The sequence below is a fragment of the Hemitrygon akajei genome, chromosome 18 (genome assembly GCF_048418815.1).
Source record: "Hemitrygon akajei chromosome 18, sHemAka1.3, whole genome shotgun sequence".
NCBI lineage: Eukaryota > Metazoa > Chordata > Chondrichthyes > Myliobatiformes > Dasyatidae > Hemitrygon > Hemitrygon akajei.
Genome location: NC_133141.1, coordinates 47,043,884 through 47,067,794, shown reverse-complemented (window position 1 = coordinate 47,067,794; position 23,911 = coordinate 47,043,884). Strand labels below are relative to the sequence as shown.

The window sequence follows — 23,911 nt, the reverse complement described above, 5'->3', positions numbered from 1 at the left end:
ATTAGTTACACCCTTTTAGCTGTCTTCAATGCAATAAGTAATCTTTAATCCAACCCAACATACTTTCTTACCTATGTACCTATGAGCTCTTATCTTGTACACCAGTCTTTTAAGTGACACCTTTGTCAAAGGCTTTCAGAAACCCAAATACACATTTACAGGTTCCTTTCATCAACTCAACTTGTTAAATGTTCAAAGCTGCCTGAGAAGTAGAAGTGGTTGAGGCAGGTACATTAATAGGATTTAAAAAGGTACTTGGTCAGGTAGGAAAGGTTTAGAAGGATACGGGCCAAACTCAGGCAAATGGGACTAGCTTAGATGGAAATCTTGGTCGGCATGGATCAGCTGGGCTGAAGGGCCTATTTTTGCGCTGTATGAATAAGACCCGAGCAATAACTGCATCAATAAAAGTCACTCTTTGGCGGCAAGCATTTTGAGACTATGAAACAGTCTGCAATAAAAGCAGAATTTCCTTCTATAAAAAATGATAATTCAAAAAAAAATAGCTAGTTTGAAGGGAAATTAAGTGGAAATTCGCAAAGCAGTAGTCGAGAGGGAACACACCCCCATTGGTACAACGTTCGAAGGAATTCCAGGCTGTAAAGGTCACACAAAGCACCAGCTTTTTAAAAGTAAAACAAAATCAAACATGAGCTCTTACCGGTATCAAATTCGAAACCTTCTTCAATAAACGAGTGACAGCATCCCCCAGCTTGGTCATGCTGTTCTAGCACCAAAACCCGCCTGCCAGACTTCGCCAATATTGCTGCAGCTGCAAGCCCACCAATTCCGCTGCCAACCACAATGGCATCCAGTTGTCCTGGCACCTTCTTTGCAGAAAACCCTGAACAAAGTCACAAAGACCTGTTAGAAGTACTTCAAACAAATTTCACGAGTTTTTGCAACCGCATATATAAATAACCACTAAATCCACAAAGGGACTATTTTTCGCACCCATACAATAAATAAAAAACGCGATAATAAATAATAAACGTGTTTTCAGAACAGAATTGGGGGGGGGGCGTTAAGGTCCAGAGTACGGTGAAAAATTAACTCTTTCTCATGAACTGTTAAAAATCTGCTGTGCAACAAAATGGAGTTTGAGCATAATTTGTAACACCATTGTGGAGGACTTTCTTTCTTGCTTCTTGGTCTGTCACCAGCAGCTCTGGTGGTCTCCTTGTATCAACAGCGAAGGGGTTAGAACTCGAGGACGAACGGCGAAAAGACCTAACGAAAAGGTACAAAACCAGCAGCAATATTAAGCACGCCGTCAGCCACATTTCTCTTCGCGTGTGTTGTAGCACGGTCAAAGTTTACTTCCTTCTAGATTTAAAGGACACCCGCGAAATTAAAGGGACGTGTCAGGTTTAAATTATTTCTATCGCCAAACAGTACGAAGGTCGTAAATTCAGGACAGCGAAACGAAAATGTCAATGTACAACTAACAAGATAATACTATCTTAGACGTGCTTGCACTTAATCATTTTACACCGCATTATTAGTATTTTGTCTCAATTTAGTTTAATGGCTGCTTTTCAGAATCTAATTGCTGCACTATTTTGAATGTTTTTGTGCACATAACCTGTTCTTGTGTGATCAAATTTCCCAAAATTGGTGAGTAGTTGCTGTTGGACTCCTTCACTTCCGTGGGCATCACATGAATTGAATGGGTGAAAGGAATAACTGCAGACTGCAGTAGAATTTAAGAATTTCTAGTATGTTTTTCACCGAAATTGAATTGGACCATACCCAAAAACAGTGTGTCAAGTTTCAACTTCCCAACTCTTTGTTCCTCTCCACCTATTTGTCGAATTATTTCTACTACTTTCTACATGCCTGGATGATAATTAAACTGTCTCATTTTGGGAATCTACTTCAGTCTGCAGTTGTAATACCATCAGCAAGAACAGTACAAGTTTACTGGGCTTTATAAACATTAAGAAGAGAAAGTCAGCAATAGAAATGCAGAAGTGAGTGCAACCAATGTTTAATACTTGTGCAAAAAAATAGACAGTCTGTTAGAGGAACTCAATGGGTTGAGTATCATCTGTGGGAGGGAGGGGGAGGAGAAAGATTCAATATTTTTGAATCGGGATCAGGCCCTTATGTGGGACATCAACAGAATGTCAGCAATTCCTTTTCCTCACAGATGCTGCTCAACCTGCTGAGTTTCTCCAGCAGATATTTTTATGCTCTGGATTCCAGCATCAGCCGTCTGAGTTTTCCTTAATAAATTATGAAGGTGGGATGGAAAGGATCAATAAAAGTATCTAACCAGAGAAAAATATGCGATTATTATATTTCTATATAGGTTTACAGTTTAGAAACATAGAAACATAGAAAACCTACAGCACAATACAAGCTCTTTGGCCCACAATGCTGTGCCGAACATGCACTTACTTTAGAAATTACCTAAGGTTACCCATAGCCCTCTATTTTTCTAAACTCCATGTAGCCATCCAGGAGTCTCTTAAAAGACCCTATCGTATCCAACTCCACCACTGTCGCCAGCAGTCCATTCCACGCACTCACCACTCTCTGCACAAAAAACTTACCGCTGACATCCCCTCTGTACCTACTTCCAAGTACCTTAAAACTGTGCCCTCTCATGCTAGCCATTTCAGCCATGGGGAAAAGCCTCTGACTATCCATATGATCAATGCCTCTCATCATCTTATATACCTCTATCAGGTCACCTCTCATCCTCTGTCGCTCCAAGGAGAAAAGGCCGAGTTCACTCAACCTATTCTCATAAGGCATGCTTCCCAATCAAGGCAACATCCTTGTAAATCTCCTCTACACCCTCTCTATGGTTTCCACATCCTTCCTGTAGTGAGGTGACCAGAACTGAGCACAGTACTCCAAGTGAAGTCTGACCGGGGTCCTATATAGCTGCAACATTACCTCACAGCTCCTAAATTCAATTCCACGATTGATGAAGGCCAAGGCACCGTATGCCTTCTTAACCACAGAGTCAACCTGCGCAGCTGCTTTGAATGTCCTATGGACTCGGACCCCAAGATCCCTCTGATCCTCCACACCTCCAAGAGTCTTACCATTAATACTATGTTCTGCAATCATATTTGACCTACCAAAATGAACCACTTTATACTTATCTGGGTTGAACTCCATCTACCACTTCTCAGCCCAGTTTTGCATCCTATCAATGCCCCGCTGTAACCTCTGACAGCCCTCCACACTATCCACAACAACTCCAACCTTTGTGTCATCAGCAAACTTACTAACCCATCCCCTCCACTTCCTCATCCAGGTCATTTATAAAAATCACGAAGAGTAAGGGTCCCAGAACAGATCCCTGAGGCACCCCACTGGTGACTGACCTCCATGCAGAATATGACCCATCTACAACCACTCTTTGCCTTCTGTGGGCAAGCCAGTTCTGGATCCACAAAGCAATGTCCCCTTGGATCCCATGCCTCTTTACTTTCTCAATAAGCCTTGCATGGGGTACCTTATCAAATGCCTTGCTGAAATCCACATACACTACATCTACAGCTCTACCTTCATCAATGTGTTTAGTCACATCCTCAAAAAATTCAATGAGGTTCATAAGGCACGACCTGCCCTCGACAAAGCCATGCTGACTACACTTAATCATATAATACCTCTCCAAATGTTCATAAATCCTGCCTCTCAGGATCTTCTCCATCAACTTACCAACTGCTGAAGTAAGACTCACTGGTCTATATTTTTCTGGGCTATCTGTACTTCCTTTCGTGACTTACTCCCTACTCTCTACTCCCATCTTGGAAATCTTACAGGGAATCCACTTCAAACATTTTTTTAAATTTCTTCATTAAACTGCAAACCTGACTACTTTCCACCCTCTTATCTGCTGCCCCTGACTCTTCACAGCTGGTACTGCAATCCCCTTATAATAGACAAAGTTGTGCAGTGTGTTGTTATCACAAATGTAACTCTTATTCCTTTATCACTGCAGTTGTAATTCAGCTCATCACTGTCCAGCTCCAGCCCCCTCATTTCTCAAGATGTATGCCCCCACTTTTCACTTCAGACTTTACTTTCCATTCACTGGCTCTTAGCGTGAGTTTCAATGTTTTAAGTCAATTGAAAAAATCTTACTGCTTCTATACTGGATGTTAAATTCTTTCTCCTGTATGATGTGAGGTAGTATACCTGTTAAGTAAAGGTTCTTGACTGGAGTTTTTGCTCTACAGGAGGCAATGTTCTCTGGAGTGAACCGGGACAAATCATGGTTAACACCGTACATCTCTCCACGAGAAGCAGCAATGTAAAACTGATTGGTGAGTGGAGAACCAACATTGATGAACTCAATCTAGAAAGTATTCCAACACAAAGAAGGTAAGTTAGACAAAAACAATTGGAAAGTAGAAATGACAGCTGTAGTTTACAAGTATTTGTACTCATGACACAGATACAAAAGTTGTAGAAATTTGCAGGACAGGAGGCAACTATTTGGCCCATTACATCAACGCTGCCATGAAAGGATAGTTAGTTAACCCCATTTCCATGTTCTCGGTCTATAGACTAGCATGTTATAGCTCATCCAAGTACATAATGTACAAAATACAATATTGATCTCAATCAACTTTTCCGCCAGCATTCCAGAGGCTTGCTACTGAATGAGTGGATCAAGATTTTTTTCCCTCAATCATCTTGAACCTATCTACCAATTCACTTAACTCCCTGATGAAGGGTCTCAGCTCAAAAAGTCAACTGCTTATTCATTTCCACAGATCCTGCCTGACCTGCTGAATTCCTCTAGCATTTTGTGTGTGTGTGGGTGTTGCTCAGGATTTCCAGCATCTGCAGAATCTCTTGTATTAATAATTAACTTCTCTGCTAAAAATGAATTTCCTTGTATAAGCCACTTATTTCTCACTCTCAATTAAATATCACCAAAAAATCCCATCCTAGGATGTTTCTTCTCTTAACTGTTAATCTTTCAATTTATCTTACTGTAGAATAAATAATTTTTTTACCCTTGCAATATATCTATGAAAAACAACTTTCACCATTTAATACTTTATCATTGCAAATACAAGATAGTTTGTTATTATATGATACAAAGTAAGCATACCTTGTCTTTGAGTTGTGAAAAGTACTCAGTAGTTTGGGCAATCAAATTTCTGGCAATATCCATCTTTAAATTTTCATAGTCTTCTCCTCGCTTCTTCACACGTTCATCTTTCCAGTTTTCAAACCACTCATAACGTACTACGGTCACTATAATCATACTGGATTTGCCTATAAATACAAAAGTAGCTTTTTTATTAAAAAAGCAAGTATTTCTTTGAATTGTGTTTTTCTCATTTTAAGATGAGCAGAATTGTCCTTGGTGATAATATTGTGCTTTTGAAGACTTGAATGCCCAAAAACATGGTCGTAACTGGCAAGTTCAGTCCTTCCCCAGGGTGGTGAAGCTACTCCAGTGCGAGCTTCTGAAGTTATGCTTATGGTAAGGGGAAGATGATAAGTATTTTGATGTAGCTTGGAAAAGGATGGTTGCTGGTCATTCCTCAATTGTGTTTTGGTGACATATGCTTCCATGTCACTTTTCAGATGTGAGCAGTTAATTATGCTGTCAATTATCACGGCATCTGAATCGATTCTTGGTTTCATCTTAAATCAATGAATGGCATCCATATCTAATAACAGAAACCCAGGCAAGAATGGCTCATATTCCCTTTCCAGCTTTAAGTAGGCTCCTGATGCCAAAGAGCGATCACCTAATCTTGTGAACAAGACATCAAACCAAAGATCTTCAGATACATGTTCAACAATGTTATGCTTTCTTAGCAACCTGTTAGGGAGCGACTATAATGCAAGGTGCAATATTGGTGTAAAGCTTTTAAATCAATGCGTGCTGCCAATTACCTTCAAACCTGTCATTCCAAGTAGGATCTTTAGCTGATGGAAAGGATACAAATGTCATTGGACATCTTTCAGTGAAATCTTTATCCTTGAGTGAGAAGTATTTTGTGTATCTGAAATAACACCAATGAAAAGTACAGCTAGCAGTTTATTCATTTAATAACCTTGGAATCTGCATAGCAGATTGTAATTTAATAATCCAGAAGAAAATTATTTCTCTCAATCTGTCAGATTCTCAGAATAGTTAAAACATTACATTCAATAACCTTTGATATGTAACCAGTTAGTAAGTCATCCCCAAGGGTTCCCTCGATATGCCTGCTCTTAATGCAGATAATTCGGAAATCAGGGTCACAGGGACAGGAAATGGCCATACAACATAGAACATAGAATAGTACAGCACAGTACAGGCCCTTTGGCCCACAACGTTGTGCCGACCTTCAAACCCTGCCTCCCATATAATCCCCCACCTTAAATTCCTCCATATACCTGTTTAGTAGTCTCTTAAACTTCACTAGTGTATCTGCCTCCACCACTGACTCAGGCAGTGCATTCCACGCACCAACCACTCTCTGAGTGAAAAACCTTCCTCTAATATCCCCCTTACCTTAAAGCCATGTCCTCTTGTACTAAGCAGTGGTGCCCTGGGGAAGAGGTGCTGGCTGTCCACTCTGTCTATTCCTCTTAATATCTTGTACACCTCTATCATGTCTCCTCTCATCCTCCTTCTCTCCAAAGAGTAAAGCCCTAGCTCCCTTAATCTCTGATCATAATCCATACTCTCTAAACCAGGCAGCATCCTGGTAAATCTCCTCTGTACCCTTTCCAATGCTTCCACATCCTTCCTATAGTGAGGCAGCCAGAACTGGACACAGTACAATAAGTGTGGACTAACCAGAGTTTTATAGAGCTGCATCATTACATCGCGACTCTTAAACTCTATCCCTCGACTTATGAAAGCTTTCTTAACTACCCTATCTACCCGTGAGGAAACTTTCAGGGATCTGTGGACATGTACCCCCAGATCCCTCTGCTCCTCCACACTACCAAGTATCCTGCCATTTACTTTGTACTCTGCCTTGGAGTTTGTCCTTCCAAAGTGTACCACCTCACACTTCTCCGGGTTGAACTCCATCTGCCACATCTCAGCCCACTTCTGCATCCTATCAATATCTCTCTGCAATATTTGACGATCCTCTACACTATCTACAACACCACCAACCTCTGTGTCATCTGCAAACTTGCCAACCCACCCTTCTACCCCCACATCAAGGTCGTTAATAAAAATCACAAAAAGTAGAGGTCCCAGAACAGATCCTTGTGGGACACCACTAGTCACAACCCTCCAATCTGAATGTACTCCCTCCACCAAGACCCTCTGCCTTCTGCAGGCAAGCCAATTCTGAATCCACCTGGCCAAACTTCCCTGGATCCTATGCCTTCTGACTTTCTGAATAAGCCTACCCTGTGGAACCTTGTCAAATGCCTTACTAAAATCCATGTAGATCACATCCACTGCACTACCCTCATCTATATGCCTGGTCACCACCTCAAAGAACTCTATCAGGCTTGTTAGGCATGATCTGCCCTTCACTAAGCCGTGCTGACTGTCCCTGATCAGACCGTGATTCTCTAAATGCCCACAGATCCTATCTCTAAGAATCTTTTCCAACAGCTTTCCAACCACAGACGTAAGGCTCACTGGTCTATAATTACCTGGACTATCCCTACTACCTTTTTTGAACAAGGGGACAACATTTGCCTCCCTCCAATCCTCCGGTACCATTCCTGTGGACAACGAGGACATAAAGATCCTAGCCAGAGGTTCAGCAATCTCTTCCCTTGCCTTGTGGAGCAGCCTGGGGAATATTCCGTCAGGCCCCGGGGACTTATCCGTCCTAATGTATTTTAACAACTCCAACACCTCCTCTCCCTTAATATCAACATGCTCCAGAACATCAACCTCACTCATATTGTCCTCACCGTCATAAAGTTCCCTCTCAGTGGTGAATACCGAAGAGAAGTATTCATTGAGGACCTCGCTCACTTCCACAGCCTCCAGGCACATCTTCCCACTTTTATCTCTAATCGGTCCTACCTTCACTCCTGTTATCCTTTTGTTCTTCACATAACTGAAGAATGCCTTGGGGTTTTCCTTTACCCTACTCGCCAAGGCCTTCTCATGCCCCCTTCTTGCTCTTCTCAGCCCCTTCTTAAGCTCCTTTCTTGCTACTCTATATTCCTCAATAGACCCATCTAATCCTTGCTTCCTAAACCTTGTGTATGCTGCCTTCTTCCACCTGACTAGATTTTCCACTTCACTTGTCACCCATGGTTCCTTCACCCTACCATCAAATGTTCATTGATATCATTGCAGATCTGTTTCTGTCATTCTTCTTACATAACAGAAATGCCAGTACTGAAAAATTCTCAGCAATATGCACAAAGATAGCATGGTAGCAAAAGGACAGCACAGTAACGTAATGGCCAGCGCAATACTTTACAGCACCAGCTGTAAGATAGGGGTTCGATTCCCACTGCTGTCTGTAAGCAGTTTGTATATTCTCCCCGTGACCATGTGGGTTTCCTCCAGGTGCTCCTGGATCCCCCCACATTGCAAAGATGTACAATTAGGGTTAGCAAGTTGTGGGCATGCGATGTTGGCACTAGAAGCAAAGCAACACTTGCCCAGCACAATCCTCACATTTGATTTGTCATAAATGATGCATTTTACTAAATGCTTTGACATACAGATGTCCGCCGTTTTTCGAACGTTCGCTCTACGTCACCTCACTGTTACGAAAAACTTACATTAGTTACCCGTTTTCGCTAACAGAAGGTGTTTTCACTGTTATGAAAAAAGGCAGCGCGTGATAAACGGCAGCGCGTGCGGCAAGCAGCCAAGCTCCTCCCCCGGAACTGCATTCTAACCGGCATTGCTTAAACACGTGCCTGTGAGCATCTGTGCTTTATGTCGATTTATTTTGTGCATCTGTTAGCAAGATGAGTTCTAAAGTATCGGAAAAGCCTAAAAGAGCGGGTAAGGGTGTTACACTTAGCGTAAAACTAGACATAATAAAGCGTTTCGATCGTGGTGAACAAAGTATGGATATAGAGAGTTTGGCTAAGGGTTTGTGGAAGTTGACGAAGATGATGTTGAAGAGGTTTTGGCATCCCATGACCAAGAACTGAGAAATGAAGAGGAAAGGATAACAATTGAAGCCGAACGCAGTAGCGAACGGCCCGAAAGTGAAGTCGTCCAGGAACTGAACGTGAAGCCATTGCGTGAGATATTCGCTGTGATTGACAACGCTGCAATGATTGCATAAAAGTATGACTTTAATTTTGAAGGGTACATAGGTTTAGGGCATATTTGCAGGATGGTTTGAGTGCTTACAAAGAACTGTATGATAGAAAAATGCGCGAGGCTAAGCAGTCAAGCATACTGTCGTTTTTCAAGCCTTCCACATCAGCCACAGCAGACAACGAAACTTGACCTTCAACATCGAGGCAGGCAGACGTAGTAGAAGGTGACCTGCCTGCCCTGATGGAAACAGACGACGATGAGATGACACCCCAACCTCCAACGACTCAGCCTAACACACCATCATCAGTGTGCTCACTGTCTTCCCGATTCCAGTAAATGAAACTACACTGGACGTACATTATTTCTACTTTATAACGGTTGTGAATTTTTGTATGTTACTTGGTAGCTTCATAGCTTAAATGTTACTGGAAAGAGTGCTTCGGCCGGGAGCGCTTGCGCCGAGTGTTTTTGCCGCGAGTGCTGCCGGGAGCGCTTGTGTGAGATTTTTGCTGTGGTGGAGTGCTGCAATAATTGCAGAAAAGTATTCCTACTTTATATAGGCTGTGTATTTCTCAGATCATTCCTGCTTTTACTATATGTTACTGTTATTTTAGGTTTTATGTGTTATTTGGCATGATTTGGTAGGTTATTTTTTGGGTCTGCGAACGCTCACAAATTTTTCCCATATAAATAAATGGTAATTGCTTCTTCACTTTACGACATTCTGGCTTACGAACCATTTCATAGGAACGCTCTACCTTCGAATAGCGGGGGAAACCTGTATAACAAATAAAGTTAATCCTTATCGTTATTTGTGGTTCTCAGTAAGTTTGTGGTTTTACATAGTGGATTTCTCAGAGCCACCTCCATGTTCTACCCATTGCTAACAGTTCTCTGTTAATTGTGGGGCTTGAGTGTGCTGGAGTCTACAAGCTAAAACACTGGCAGTTTTGTCCATGAGTTGTGCCACCTGTCTGGCATTATTGATAACAGTGTGCAAGAACAATGGGAGGTGGCTGGGTGGGGAGTTGTGGAAGAGAGACCAAATGTTGGTCCCAAATCTTGACAGACTCCAATTGCAATGCCATGGTGACAAGCACATAACAGAAAAGAGAGTGGGAGATGTTGGAATGGAGGCTTTACTTAAGTAAACTAATACTACAAGCCCATAAAACAAAGGAGCAGAATGAGGCCATTTGGCCATCAAGTCAACTTTGCCATTGCATCATGGCTGATTTATTATCTCTCTCAACTCCACTCTCATGTCTTCTCCCTGTAACCTTTGACACCCTTAATCAAGAATCTATCAATCTCTCTTTAAATATTCCCAATGACTTAGCCTCCGCAGTCATCTGTGGCAATGAATTCCAGATTCACCATGCTATGGGTAAAGAAACTCATCTCTGTTCTAAATGAACATCCTCCTATTCTGAGTCTGTGCCCTCTGGTCCTAGACTCCCCCACTACATGCAACATCCTCTCCATATCCACTCTATCTAGGCCTTTCAATATTTGATAGGTTTTAATGAGATCCCCCCCCCCCCCATTCTTCTAAACTCCCACAAGTACAGACCTACAGCCATCAAACGCTCCTCTCGCATTAACCCTTTCATTCCCAGGATCATTCTTATGAACCTGCTGCTGTGGACAAATGTGAATCAACATGTTTTAATCAGATCTTTGTGTTTCTTGTCTACCTGTACAACTTTCACCCATCATGTGATTTTTTTCATACATCTTTAAATTTCTAATTTTTCATCAATAGAAGCTGAAATTATTTGGATGTGGAATTGAAACTAGTTTGTTTTTAGTTCAGGGAATGGTTGATGTGTTAGTATGTGTAATGGGAAATACACCAAAGGGTTAGGTTGTGATTATACAGGCAATGGGAAAAATGTCCTTCTAGTGTTTGTAGTTCATATACAGGAGATGCGGTATCACTTCACCCTACCACTTTGTTTTTTGGCCCACATCTTCATTATCCTAGTCCCCTACTTGCCTTCATTGGCATCTTGCTCCTTGTTAATTCCATTTTAGTTTTAAAATTACCAGAATGGACTTAGTCCTCCAGTGGGGAGAGAGCTTAGGTCTTAGGTTTGGAGGGATATAGATGTTAGGGTTCAGGGTAGGGTTGGTTCAATGCAGAAGCAGGCCTCCCTGATTAAATGAAAGATTATCCTCTTATACCTGCTCTGATTTTCTCAATCTAATCAAGTTATTTTTGGCTTAATTATTGGGCCTAATGTTGATATAGTGGGGAGTATGTTTTTATTGTCTAGCCTATATTTTTAGGCTTCATTTAGGACACATGTCTGTAGTGTTTCAATCCATCTTCTCTCTGCTTTTTTTCTTCGAACCTTTGACCAGTTTATGTTAGTTTCCAGGCCCAGGATTTCCACGGAGAGAATTCCACAGTGCAGGAAGTGTCTGCTAACCAGTCTGTTCTGGTTTTGTCTAGTAATATTACTGAGGTACCCTGTAAGCCTTTGTTACCTGTCTCCCCATGCATATTATGTGAGATTGTTTACACTGAATCATATATACCAGGTTCTACTGTTCACAAGTTATTCTCTGCTCTATCTGGGCCCACTTTCCAGTAGCTCTTTGAGATTCCAACGTATTTGCATGTCCTGCAGCTTCTGACCCTACAGTTTGGTACTGACTAGTATGTCCCTAAGTTTTTACCCCTCTTGAATGCTGAAACTATAGTCCATTGACCCAGTGCCCCCCCCCTCCTCTGCTTTGACTTCCTCAAAATGGGTTTTGACTGCCCGTGGATATTCTCCACCATCTCTCTGTATCCTGTTATGAGTGGTAGTCTCCTTGCTATATTGTTCTGTGGTCTGGGATTTGTGGCACTTTTAAACATGTCAAATCTGACTTTTTGAAGTTTTCATCTACTATAGCCCCATGTCTAAGTGCAGTGAAGAGGATAGTAGTGGCCTGGTGAAAGTCCTCAGCCCTGGTACAAATGAGGTGAAACCAGGTCAGCTGTCCTTTGACAAAGCCTGCGAAAGTGTGTTTGGGATGGTAGCTACTTGTACGCAGGAGGGTGTGGGTGTCTGTGGTTTTTAAAAAAATACCTTGGTGGCTAGTTTCTGGCTACTATTTTCTGGTGCTAGTTTAAGCACCATGCTGTCCAGGAAATCAGTACTCTTCCTGCTTGTTGCAGCCTTAACTTTAATGGATGGATCATAAGTGTCCAGGATTTGGATGAATTCTTCCAATTTTGACTCACAATGTGTTCATACACCCCAGATGTTGTCCAAGTATCTGTACAGGCATATGGCTTTTTTCGGGCCCTTAGGATAAAATGTTTTCTCCCACTTTGCCATGTATATATTGGCAAGGCTGGAGCAAACTTCTTTCCCATTGCTATGCCCTTAACTTGGAAGTAGAATTCATCATTGAATTCAAAGTCATTCTTTGCCAGGCTGACATAAAGGAGCTTTACCAAGGCTTCATCCAGTCTCTCTGGATGAGGGTTTTACCGGAGGATACCCCCGTTTGAAAGTCTATACACCAATATAGAAACAATGCCCATGGCAAAAAGTATAGCCTCCAGGGGCACTGACATAGAATTGACTACCTGGATGAAATGGCAAGTGTCCTTGATGTAGCTGGGGTGGTTTTTCCATAGCTGGTTAAGGAAAGCATCCATGTACTTAGCTGTCCTGTGTGTCTCACTGCCAGTCTAAGACGATGGGCTTGCCGGGAGGTATTCTCCAGGAACGGTTCACCAGTCTGTGTTCTTGTGTATTTTGGGGACAGTACACAACTTCCATACCCGTGGCTGTGTCCCTGTCAGATACTCCACTTGTTTTTCTTTAAGATAGTTAGCCCTCTTCAGTTCTTCCAAAACGTTCTTAATTTTCTCCTACCACTGAAGGAATTATTTTCATGCTCCCAGATATTATTGGCAAGTCTAACAGGATTGTTTTTTCTGTTGCCTTGATCTGAAATGCCATCAAAACAATGATAAATGGCTAAAAAGCCACTGTGAGTTCCTCAGAAATGACCAAGATGGAGCTCAGCCAGACCACTGGACATTAGCCAAACACAAGACAATGGTGGTATGCTATTAGGCCTACATCAATCCAGGCAATACTGTTTAAGTTATTTTGCACCATTGTTGCTGAGATCATAGAAGCTTGTAGTCCAAAGCAACACATACAAGATACTGAAGGAACTTAGCAGGTCAGAAATGAACAAACAGCCGACGTTTCAGGCCAAGACTCTTCTTCAGCTTCCAGTCCAGGCTATTCTGGCCTGGCCTGGAAGCTGAAGAAGAACATGGTCACAGACATACTTGCTCGATCAATAATTGGGATAGTGGAATACTCCCTCTTGTAGTATTTGGGAAGCAGGGAGACCTCCAGTGTCCCTGAGGTCTACAACTGCAAGATGTGCATCCAGCTGCAGCTTCTAAAACTCTGCATTGAGGAGTTGGAGCTGAATGAACTCCGGATCATTCAGGAGGCTGAATGGGTGATAAATAGGACATAGAGAGAGGTAGTTACACCCAAGGTATAGGACACAAGAAACTGGGTGATGAGCAGGAAGGAGCAAGGGGTTAAGGAGCCAGCGCAGAGTATCCCTATGGCCATCCCCTTCAGCAACAGGTATATCACATTGGATACTTTTTTTGGGGGGGAGGGGGTGTGAAGGGGAAAGTCACAGTGGTCATGTCTCTGGATTGAGTCCAGCTCTATGACTCAAAAGGGAAAGTGGGGAGAAAAAGAAGAGGCACATTGTGGTGAGAGGCAATTCATTAGTTAGGGGAATGGACCAGGAAGTTCTGTGGGTGAGAATGAGATTCACGGATGGTATGTTGCCTCCTGGGTTCCAGGGCCAGGGACATCTCAGATCAAGTGGATGAACAGAGTAAGTATTTTGCATCAGTCTTCACTGTGGACAACACTAGGAGTATGGTAGAAGCTCCAGGTGTCAGGGTTCATGAAGTATGTGAAGTCACCATAACTAGATAGAAGGTTCTTGGGAAACTGAAAGGTCTGTAGGTAGATAAGTCACCTGGACCAGATGGACTACACCCCAGGATTCTGAAAGAGGTGGCTGAAGAAATCACGGAGACATTAGTAAATCCCTTTCAAGAATCACTAGATCTGGAAGGGTTTCAGAAGACTTGAAAATTGCTGATGTCACTCCACTCTTCAAGAAGGGAGAGAGGCAGAAGTGCCAGGGTCAGGGATGTCTCTGATCATGTGCACAGCATTCTGAAGTGGGAGGGTGAGCAGCCAGAAGTCGTGGTACACATCGGTACCAATGACGTAGGAAGTAAGAGTGAGGAGGTCCTGAGGAGTGACTATAGAGAGCTTGGTAGGAAGTTAAAAAGCAGGACCTCAAGGGTGGTAATCTCAGGATTGCTGCCTGTGCCACGTGCCAGTGACGGTAAGTATAGGATGCTCTGGAGGATGAACACGTAGCTGAGGGACTGGTGTAGGGGGCAGGGTTTCAGATTTCTAGATCATTGGGACCTCTTCTGGGGCGGGTGGGACCTGTACAAGAGAGACGGGTTACACCTGAACTACAAGGGGACCAATATACTTGCAGGGAGGTTTGCTAGTGTTATTGGGGAGGGTTTAAACTAGATTTGCAGGGGGATGGGAACCAGAGTGCCAGAGTAGATAGTGGAATGGGGGTAAAAATAAATGATGTTAGTAGTTCATGCAAAGTCACAAATAGTAAGGTTGTGTGTGGTGGTAACAATCTTCTGAGGTGTGTATATTTCAATGCAAGGAGTATTGTGGGAAAGGCAGATGAGCTGAGGGCCTGGATTGACACTTGGAATTATGACATCATAGCCATTACTGAAACTTGGCTACAGGAGGGGCAGGACTGGCAGCTCAATGTTCCAGGGTTCCGATGTTTCAGATGTGATAGAGGCAGAAGAATGAAGGGTGGGGGGGGGGGGTGGCATTGTAAAATGTTACAGCAGCGAGAATTGAAGGAGCAAATCTGCAGAGAGATAACAGACAACTGCAGGAAACAAAGTTGTGATAGTAGGGGATTTTAATTTTCCTCATATTGATTGGGACTCCCATACTGTTAAAGGTCTAGATGAGTTAGAGTTTGTAAAATGTGTTCAGGAAAGTTTTCTAAATCAATATATAGAGGTACCAACTAGGGAGGATGCAATATTAGATCTCCGATTAGGAAATGAGTTAGGGCAGGTGATGGAAGTGTGTGTAGGGGAACACTTTGGTTCCAGTGATCATAACGTCATTAGTTTCAACTTGATCATGGATAAGGATAGATCTGGTCCTCAGGTTGAGGTTCTAAACTGGAAAAAGGCCAATTTTGAAGAAATGAAAAGAGATCTAAAAAGCGTGGATTGGGACAGGTTGTTCTCTGGCAAGGATGTGATTGGTAAGTGGGAGGACTTCAAAGGAGAAATTTTGAGAGTGCAGAGTTTGTATGTTCCTGTCAGGATTAAAGGCAATATGAATAAGGATAACGAACCTTGGTTCTCTAGGGATATTGGAACTCTGATAAAGAAGAAGAGAGAGATGTATGACGTGTGTAGGAAACAGGGTGCAAATAAGGTCCTTGAGGAGTATAAAAAGTGCAAAAAAGTACTTAAGAAAGAAATCAGGAGGGCTAAAAGAAGACATGAGGTTGCTTTAGCAGTCAGGGTGAAGGATAATCCTAAGAGCTTCTACAGGTATGTTAAGAGCGAAAGGATAGTAAGGGATAAAATTGGTCCTCTTGAAGATCAGAGTGGTCGGCTATGTATGGAACCAAAAGAAATGGGGGAGATCTTAAATGGGTTTTTTGCATCTGTATTTACTAAGGAAACTGGCAAGGAGTCTAAGGAAATAAGGCAAACAAGTAGTGAGGTCATGGAACCTATACAGATTGAAGAGGAGGAGGTGCTTGCTATCTTGAGGCAAATCAGAGTAGATAAATCCCCAGGACCTGACTGGGTATTCCCTCAGACCTTGAAGGAGACTGTGTTGAAATTGCAGGGGCCCTGGCAGATATATTTAAAATGTCAGTATCTACGGGTGAGGTGCCGGAGGATTAGAGGATAACTCATGTTGTTCCGTTGTTTAAAAAAGGCTCTAAAAGTAATCCGGGAAATTATAGGCCGATAAGTTTGATGTCAGTAGTAGATAAATTATTGGAAGGAGTACAAGAGATAGGATCTACAAGTATTTAGATAGACAGGGACTTATTAGGGAGAGTCAACACGGCTTTGTGCATGGTAGATCATGTTTAACCAATCTATTAAGAGTTTTTTGAGGAGGTTACAAGGACAGTGGGTGAAGGGAAGGCAGTGGATGTTGTCTACATGGACTTCAGTAAGGCCTTTGACAAGGTCCCGCATGGGAGGTTAGTTAGGAAGATTCAGTCGCTAGGTATACATGGTGAGGTAGTAAATTGGATTAGACATTGGCTCAATGGGAGAAGCCAGAGAGTGGTAGTGGAGGATTGCTTCTCTGAGTGGAGGCCTGTGACTGGTGGTGTGCCACAGGGATCAGTGCTGGGTCTATTGTTATTTGTCATCTATATCAATGATCTGGATGATAATATGGTAATATTAATGTATTATAATTATAATATGTAAACTGGATCAGCAAATTTGCTGATGATACAAAGATTGGAGGTGTAGTGGACAGTGAGGAAGGTTTTCAAAGCTTGCAGAGGGAACTGGACTAGATGGAAAAATGGGCAGAAAAATGGCAGATGGAGTTTAATGCCGACAAGTGTGAGGTATTGCACTTCGGAAGGTCAAACCAAGGTAGAACATACAAGGTAAATGGTAGGACACTGAGGAGTGCAGTAGAACAGAGGGATCTGGGAGTACAGATACAAAATTCCCTAAAAGTGGCATCACAGGTAGACAGGGTCGTAAAGAGAGCTTTTGGTACATTGACCTTTATAAATCAAAGTATTGAGTATAAGAGTTGGAATGTTATGGTGAGGTTGCATAAGTCATTGGTGAGGCTGAATTTGGAGTATTGTGTGCAATTTTGGTCACCAAATTACAGGAAGGATATTAATAAGGTTGAAAGAGTGCACAGAAAGTTTACAAGGATGTTGCCGGGACTTGAGAAACTGAGTTACAGAGAAAGGTTGAATAGGTTAGGACTTTATTCCCTGGAGTGTAGAAGAATGAGGGGTGATTTGATAGAGGTGTATAAAATTATGATGGGGATAGATAGAGTGAATGCAAGCAGGCTTTTTCCACTGAGGCCAGGGGAGAAAAAAACCAGAGGACATGGGTTAAGGGTGAAGGGGGAAAAGTTTAAAGGGAACATTGGGGGGGGGGCTTCTTCACACAGAGAGTGGTGGGAGTGTGGAATGAGCTGCCAGATGAAGTGGTAACTGCAGGCTCACTTTTAACATTTAAGAAAAACTTGGACAGGTACATGGATGAGAGAGGTATGGAGGGATATGGTCCAGGTGCAGGTCAGTGGGACTAGGCAGAAAAATGGTTCAGCACAGCCAAGAAGGGCCAAAAGACCTGTTTCTGTACTGTAATGTTCTATGGTTCTCTCTGGTTCAGTCTCAGGCGCAGGTAGTCCAGTTTATTTTCAAGTGAGCGGACGGTTGCCAGTAAGAACGAGGGGAGTGCTGGCCTGAAGGACTTTGACCTAAGTCATTCCCAGATTCCAGCTCATTTTTCCCCTTTTTTGTTCCCTTGCACAGCTCTTCCTATGGCTTCACTCACGGAGGTCTGAAGTAGGCAATGGCGTACACAATTCAAACCCAAGCTGCAGAGCTCTCTGCAGTCCAACAGTTCACTAGTGAGGTGGAATTACTGTGCACAGTATATTTAATAAACAGCAGCGTTATCCAATCATAACAAAGGCGTACAGGACAGGGACGAACTAGTACTCGGAAACAAAGTGGTCTCTGCGTCAGAAGGCGCCACCATAGAAACATAGAAAACCTACACACAATACAGGCCCTTCAGCCCACAAAGTTGTTTCGAACATGTCCTTAACTTAGAAATCACCAGGCTTACCTATAGCCCTCTATTTTTCTAAGCTCCATGTAACCATCCAGGAGTCTCTTAAAAGACCCTATCGTATCCAACTCCACCACTGTCGCCAGCAGTCCATTCTACGCACTCACCACTCTCTGCACAAAAAACTTACCGCTGATATCCCCTCTGTACCTACTTCCAAGTACCTTAAAACTGTGCCCTCTCATGCTAGCCATTTCAGCCCTGGGGAAAAGCCTCTGATTATCCACACAATCAATGCCTCTCATCATCTTATACACCTCTATCAAGTCACCTCCCATCCTCTGCTGTTCCAAGGAGAAAAGGCCAAGTTCACTCAATCTTTTCTCATAAGGCATGCTCCCCGATCCAGGCAACATCGTTGTAGATCTCCTCTGCACCCTTTCTATAGCTTCCACGTCCTTCTTGTACTGAGGTGACCAGAACTGAGTACAGTACTCCAAGTGGGGCCTGAGCAGGGTCCTATATAGCTGGAACATTACCTCTCAGCTCTTGAACTCAATCCCATGATTGATGAAGGCCAATGCACCGTATGCTTCTTAACCACAGAGTCAACCTGCGCAACAGCTTTGAGCGTCCTATGGACTCGGACCTCAAGATCCCTCTGATCCTCCACACTGCCAAGAATCTTATCATTAGTACTATATTCTGCCATCATATTTGACCTACCAAAATGAACCACCTCACACTTATCTGGGTTGAACTCCATCTGCCACTTCTCAGCCCAGTTTTGCATCTTATCAATGTCCCGCTGTAACCTCTGACAGCCCTCCACACTATCCACAACACCTCCAACCTTTGTGTCAGAAGCAAATTTACTAAGCCATCCCTCCACTTCCTCATCCTGGTCATTTATAAAAACCAGAAAGGTTAGGGGTCCCAGAACAGATCCCTGAGGCACACCACTGATCACTGACCTCCAATGCAAATATGACCTGTCTACAACAACTCTTTGCCTTCTGTGAGCAAGCCAATTCTGAATCCACAAAGCAATGTCCCCTTGGATCCTATACCTTTCTCAATAAGCCTTGCATGAGGTACCTTATCAAATGCCTTGCTGAAATCCATATACACTACATTTACTGCTCTACCTTCATCAATCTGTTTAGTCACATCCTCAAAAAATTCAATCAGGCTCATAAGGCACGACCTGCCCTTGACAAAGCCATGCCGACTATTCCTAATCATATTATGCCTCTCCAAATGTTCATAAATCCTGCCTCTCAGGATCTTCTCCATCAACTTACCAACCTCTGAAGTAAGACTCACTGGTCTATAATTTCCTGGGCTATTTCTACTCCCTTTCTTGAATAAGGTAACAACATCTGCAACCCTCCAATCCTCCGGAACTTCGCCTGTCCACATTGATGATGCAAAGATCATTGCCAGAGGCTCAGCAATCTCCTCCCTTGCCTCCCACAGTAGCCTGGGGTACAACTCATCCGGTCCCGGAGACATATCCAACTTGATGTTTTCCAAAAGCTCCAGCACATCCTCTTTGTTAACATCTATATGCTCAAACTTTTCAATCCACTGTAAGTCATCCCTACAATCGCCAAGATCCTTTTCTGTAGTGAATACTGACGCAAAGTATTCACTAAGTATCTCACCTATCTCCTCCGCTTCCATACACACTTTTCCACTGTCACACTCGATTGGTCCTATTCTCTCACGTTTTATCTTCTTGTTCTTCACATGCTTGTAGAATGCCTTAGGGTTTTCCTTAATCCTGCCTGCCAAGGCCTTCTCATGACCCCTTCTGGCTCTTCTAATTTCATTCTTAAACTCCTTCTTGCTAGCCTTGTAATCTTCTAGATCTCTATCATTACCTAGTTTTTTGAACCTTTTGTAAGCTTTTTTTTTCTTCTTGACTAGATTTTCAACAGCCTTTGTACACCATGGTTCCTGTACCCTACCATCCTTTCCCTGTCTCATTGGAATGAACCTGTGCAGAACGCCACGCAAATATCTCCTGAACATTTGCCACATTTCTTCCATATGTTTCCCCGAGAACATCTGTTCCCAATTTATGCTTCCAAGTTCCTGCTTGATAGCCTCATATTTCCCCTTACTCCAATTAAACACTTTCCTAACTTGTCTGTTCCTATCCCTCTCCAATGCTATGGTAAAGGAGATAGAATTGTGATCACTATCTCCAAAATGCTCTCCCACTGAGAGATCTGACACCTGACCAGGTTCATTTCCCAATACCAGATCAAGTACAGCCTCTCCTCTTGTAGGCTTATCTACATATTGTGTCAAGAATCCTTCCTGAACACACCTAACAAACTCCACCCCATCTAAACCCCTCGCTCTAGGGAGATGCCAGTCGATATTTGGGAAATTAAAATCTTCCACCATGACAACCCTGTTATTATTACACCTTTTAGGGTGTTGCAAATGTGATAAAAGGATTGAGTTATAGTTTGTAAATTTGAATGGTTTGTCTTACATGCCATTTGTGTTACAAAACTCCCTTCCTTTAATTTCCCATCATTCACCTGAGGGTGACAATCAGAAACCAAAGGGGAAGTTGTTGCACCCGGACAGGATTGATAAAACAGCTGGTGCTTTCTTTCCTAAAATGTTTATGTGTTTTTATTTGGATTCAAGTGAATGGTTCAGATGCAAGATGAATATTGAATGGGCAGAAAATAATGGAAAAGTATATTTCCATTATAAGATAGCATGAAAAGCATTTTTAAAACACTATGATAAATATCAATTGCAATAACATGGAAAGATACACAATGTGGTAATTATTCAGAAAGAAAAACACCCAGAATTCAAACTCATTTCTAATTTCAAAGAAAAGTCCAGAGAAGTTTTCAGAAAAGAAATCATTCCTTTCCTGCTATGTGATGCAAGCAGCAATTTAGCAACTAATTAACATGTAATTTGTGATCAGAAGCAAAAGAGAGATCTACCACCCACCGTGTGACTGAATTGGTCTGCTGATGGTTGCCAGGGGATGGAAGAGGAAGAAGTCCTTCTTCCTACACAGTTAAAGTCAGCAGGCCACCCTATTCATATAATCAATCTGACAAACATATTGGGATTTATTTTTAATCAACGTATGCTTGCTCCCTACTGTGTTTGTACTCAGCATTTTTTCACTTAGAGTTTCAATGCAATAGTAGGAGCCATTAGATAATTTGCAAAATGTTCATAGTTTATTCTGCATCAGTTCTCTTTTACAATTCATTTCTCTTCCTGTTTGAGATAGGGAGGTCTCCTGCTGTTTGTACTATTATTGTCGTTTTTATTACCCTGTATAAACGAAACCACTCTCCACATATTTTTAAGTCCCTTATGTATTTCCCCCGGAACATTCAATCTCTGTCCCAGGACCTTGAATATCTGCTAAGCAGAACTCATATCCCTCAGACAGTGCAGATGAAAGGGTTTGACCCAAGACATTGACTGCTCCTTTCCCTCCCCAGATGCTGCCTGACTTGCTGAGTTCCTCCAGCATTTTGTTTTTTGCTCCAGATTTCAGCCATCTGTAGTCTCTTGTGATCTCCCACTGTGTAGCTTAGCCAATCATGATCTCGTAGACTTCCATCAAATACCCAGTCAGTTTTTCTTCCATCAAGAAGATTAACCCCAATTTCTGCATTTATAACCTGCAGCTCATTCCTGGAATCATTCTAGTAAATCTTTTCTGCACTTTCTCCACTGGTTCTAATGTTCAATGACTAGAAGTATGCACAATAGACTAATTATGACCTGAAGGTTTAATATAATGTCTGCTGCACCCTTCGCCCTGACTATTCCCAACACCTGACTGAATTTATGAATATCTGAAGTAAGAGCACAGGCGGGCCATTTAGCCTGCCCATGAGTAAGAGTCCTAGAGCAATGCAGCATGGAAAGCATCCTTCAGCCCAACTCATCCATGCCAAACAAGATCCCTATCTAAGTGAGTCTCATTTGTCTGTATTTGCCCATATCCATCATTGATCTATTTTCCCGCTCTAGCCCCTATTTCCATTTATATCCAAACAGCTATTAGTCTCTGTCTTGAATGTATAACCTGTCAATCTTTTCCCTGAATACATGTTAATAATCACTCTCTCAAAATGTCCTACTAAAGATCTGTGTGCATTTACACACGAGTCACTCTCTTCCTGTGGTCACTTTAGAACTCAAGATGTGTGATGTCTCTGCACGTAGTACAATATTTTCTGAGGTTGATCGTATCTCGGATATATCTCTCCTTCAACTATCTTCTATTTGACAGCCATTTCTTACTCCTTACACCTTATTTCCACTTTTGTCACTACTATCCACCTAATTTTGCTTCCTGCCTTACTTCGAGTTTATCTTGTTTCTTTGTCACTGCCCCTGCTTCGCTTTCACATTCGCTCTCACCATTTCTCTTCTGTAAAATTCCCATCTCACTACACCCCATTCTGAACCCTTGCAAGCTGCTGCTCCATCTCTTTTCGCTCATGTTCTCGAATATGTTGCCTTCAAAGTTCGTGCACATACTTAGAACACCACGACTAATCCCCTGTGGCCATATCTATACTATTGACATAGTACCATTATCAAGGTTTCCAAAATCATCATATGTAATTGTGAATTAATCTATCCATCCCTCTATGTTCTTCTTAACTGCTAGACGCCTGGGTCATACATGTCCACACTGTCCTCATACAACCACTATCATCTAGTTGAATGAAATTACATTCTTAATTATCATGAAGAATGTCACTCCACTCTTTAAGAAGGGAGGAAGGCAAAAGAAAGGAAATTACAGACCAGTTTGCCTAACTTCAGTGGTTGGGAAAGTGTTGAAGTCTATTATTAAGGATGAGGTTTTGGGGTACTTAGAGACTAATGATAAAAATAAGTCAAAGTCAGCACGGTTTCTGTAAAGGGAAATCTTACCTGACAAATCTGTTAGTTCTTTGAGGAAGTAACAAGCAGGGTGGACAAAGGAGAGGCAGTAGATATCATTTACTTGGATTTTCAGAAGGCATTTGATAAGGTGCCACACATGAGGCTGCTTAACAAGATAAAATCCTGTAGTGTACAAGAAAGATACTGGCATGGATAGGCAGGAGGCAGCGAGTGGGAATAAAAGGGGCCTTTTCTGGTTGGTTGCCAGTGACTAGTGGTTTTCCTCAGGGGTCAATATTGGGACCACTATTTTTCACATTGTTTGTCAATGATTTAGATAATGGAATTGATGGCTTTGTGGCAAAGTTTGTGGATGATACGAAGATAGGTGAAGGGGTAGGTAGTGCTGAGGAAGCAATGAGATTGCTGCAGGACTTGGAAGAATGGACAAAAAAGTGGCAGATGGAATACAGTTTTGGGAAATGTATGATAATGCATTTTGGTAAAAGGATCAACTGTACAGACTATTATCTAAATGGGGAGAAGTTTCAAATATCAGAGGTGCAGAGGGACTTAGTAGTCCTCGTGCAAGACTCCCAGAAGGTTAATTTACAGGTTGAGTCTGTGGTAAAGAAGACAAATGCAATGTTGGCATTTATTTCATGGGGAATAGAATATAAAAGCAAGGAGATAATGCTGAGCCTTTATAAGACACTAGTCAGGTCACACTTGGAGTATTGTCAACAGCTTTGGGCCCCGTATCTCAGAAAGGATGAGTTGTCATTGGAGAGAGTCCAGAGGAGGTTCACGAGGATGATTCCAGGAATGAAGGGGTTGACATATGAGGAGTGTTTGGCAACTTTGGGCCTGTACTCACTGGAATT

At 42.4% G+C, this 23,911-nt stretch overlaps 2 protein-coding genes across 3 annotated transcripts in view; both read right to left on the bottom strand.

Annotated features, from left to right (window-relative positions):
- Window positions 1-1,314, bottom strand: part of LOC140741429 (all-trans-retinol 13,14-reductase-like) — a 37,161-nt gene extending 35,847 nt beyond the window's left edge. For both annotated transcript variants that reach the window (XM_073071605.1, XM_073071606.1), the window contains exons 1-2: window positions 1,121-1,314; window positions 662-844 (exon numbers count right to left, since the gene is read on the bottom strand). In XM_073071605.1, coding sequence (XP_072927706.1) covers window positions 662-844; window positions 1,121-1,283 — 346 coding nt within the window. In that variant the 5' untranslated portion in view covers window positions 1,284-1,314. The remainder of the gene's footprint in view (window positions 1-661; window positions 845-1,120) is intronic.
- A 2,761-nt stretch (window positions 1,315-4,075) lies between these two features.
- On the bottom strand, window positions 4,076-6,155 carry LOC140741396 (all-trans-retinol 13,14-reductase-like). The gene is made up of 3 exons (XM_073071564.1): window positions 5,884-6,155; window positions 5,087-5,253; window positions 4,076-4,321 (listed from the first exon to the last, which is right to left on the bottom strand). Exons 1-3 carry the CDS (start codon window positions 5,939-5,941, stop codon window positions 4,076-4,078), a joined length of 471 nt encoding a protein of 156 aa, XP_072927665.1. The 5' UTR covers window positions 5,942-6,155.
- Between the last annotated feature and the right edge of the window lie 17,756 nt (window positions 6,156-23,911).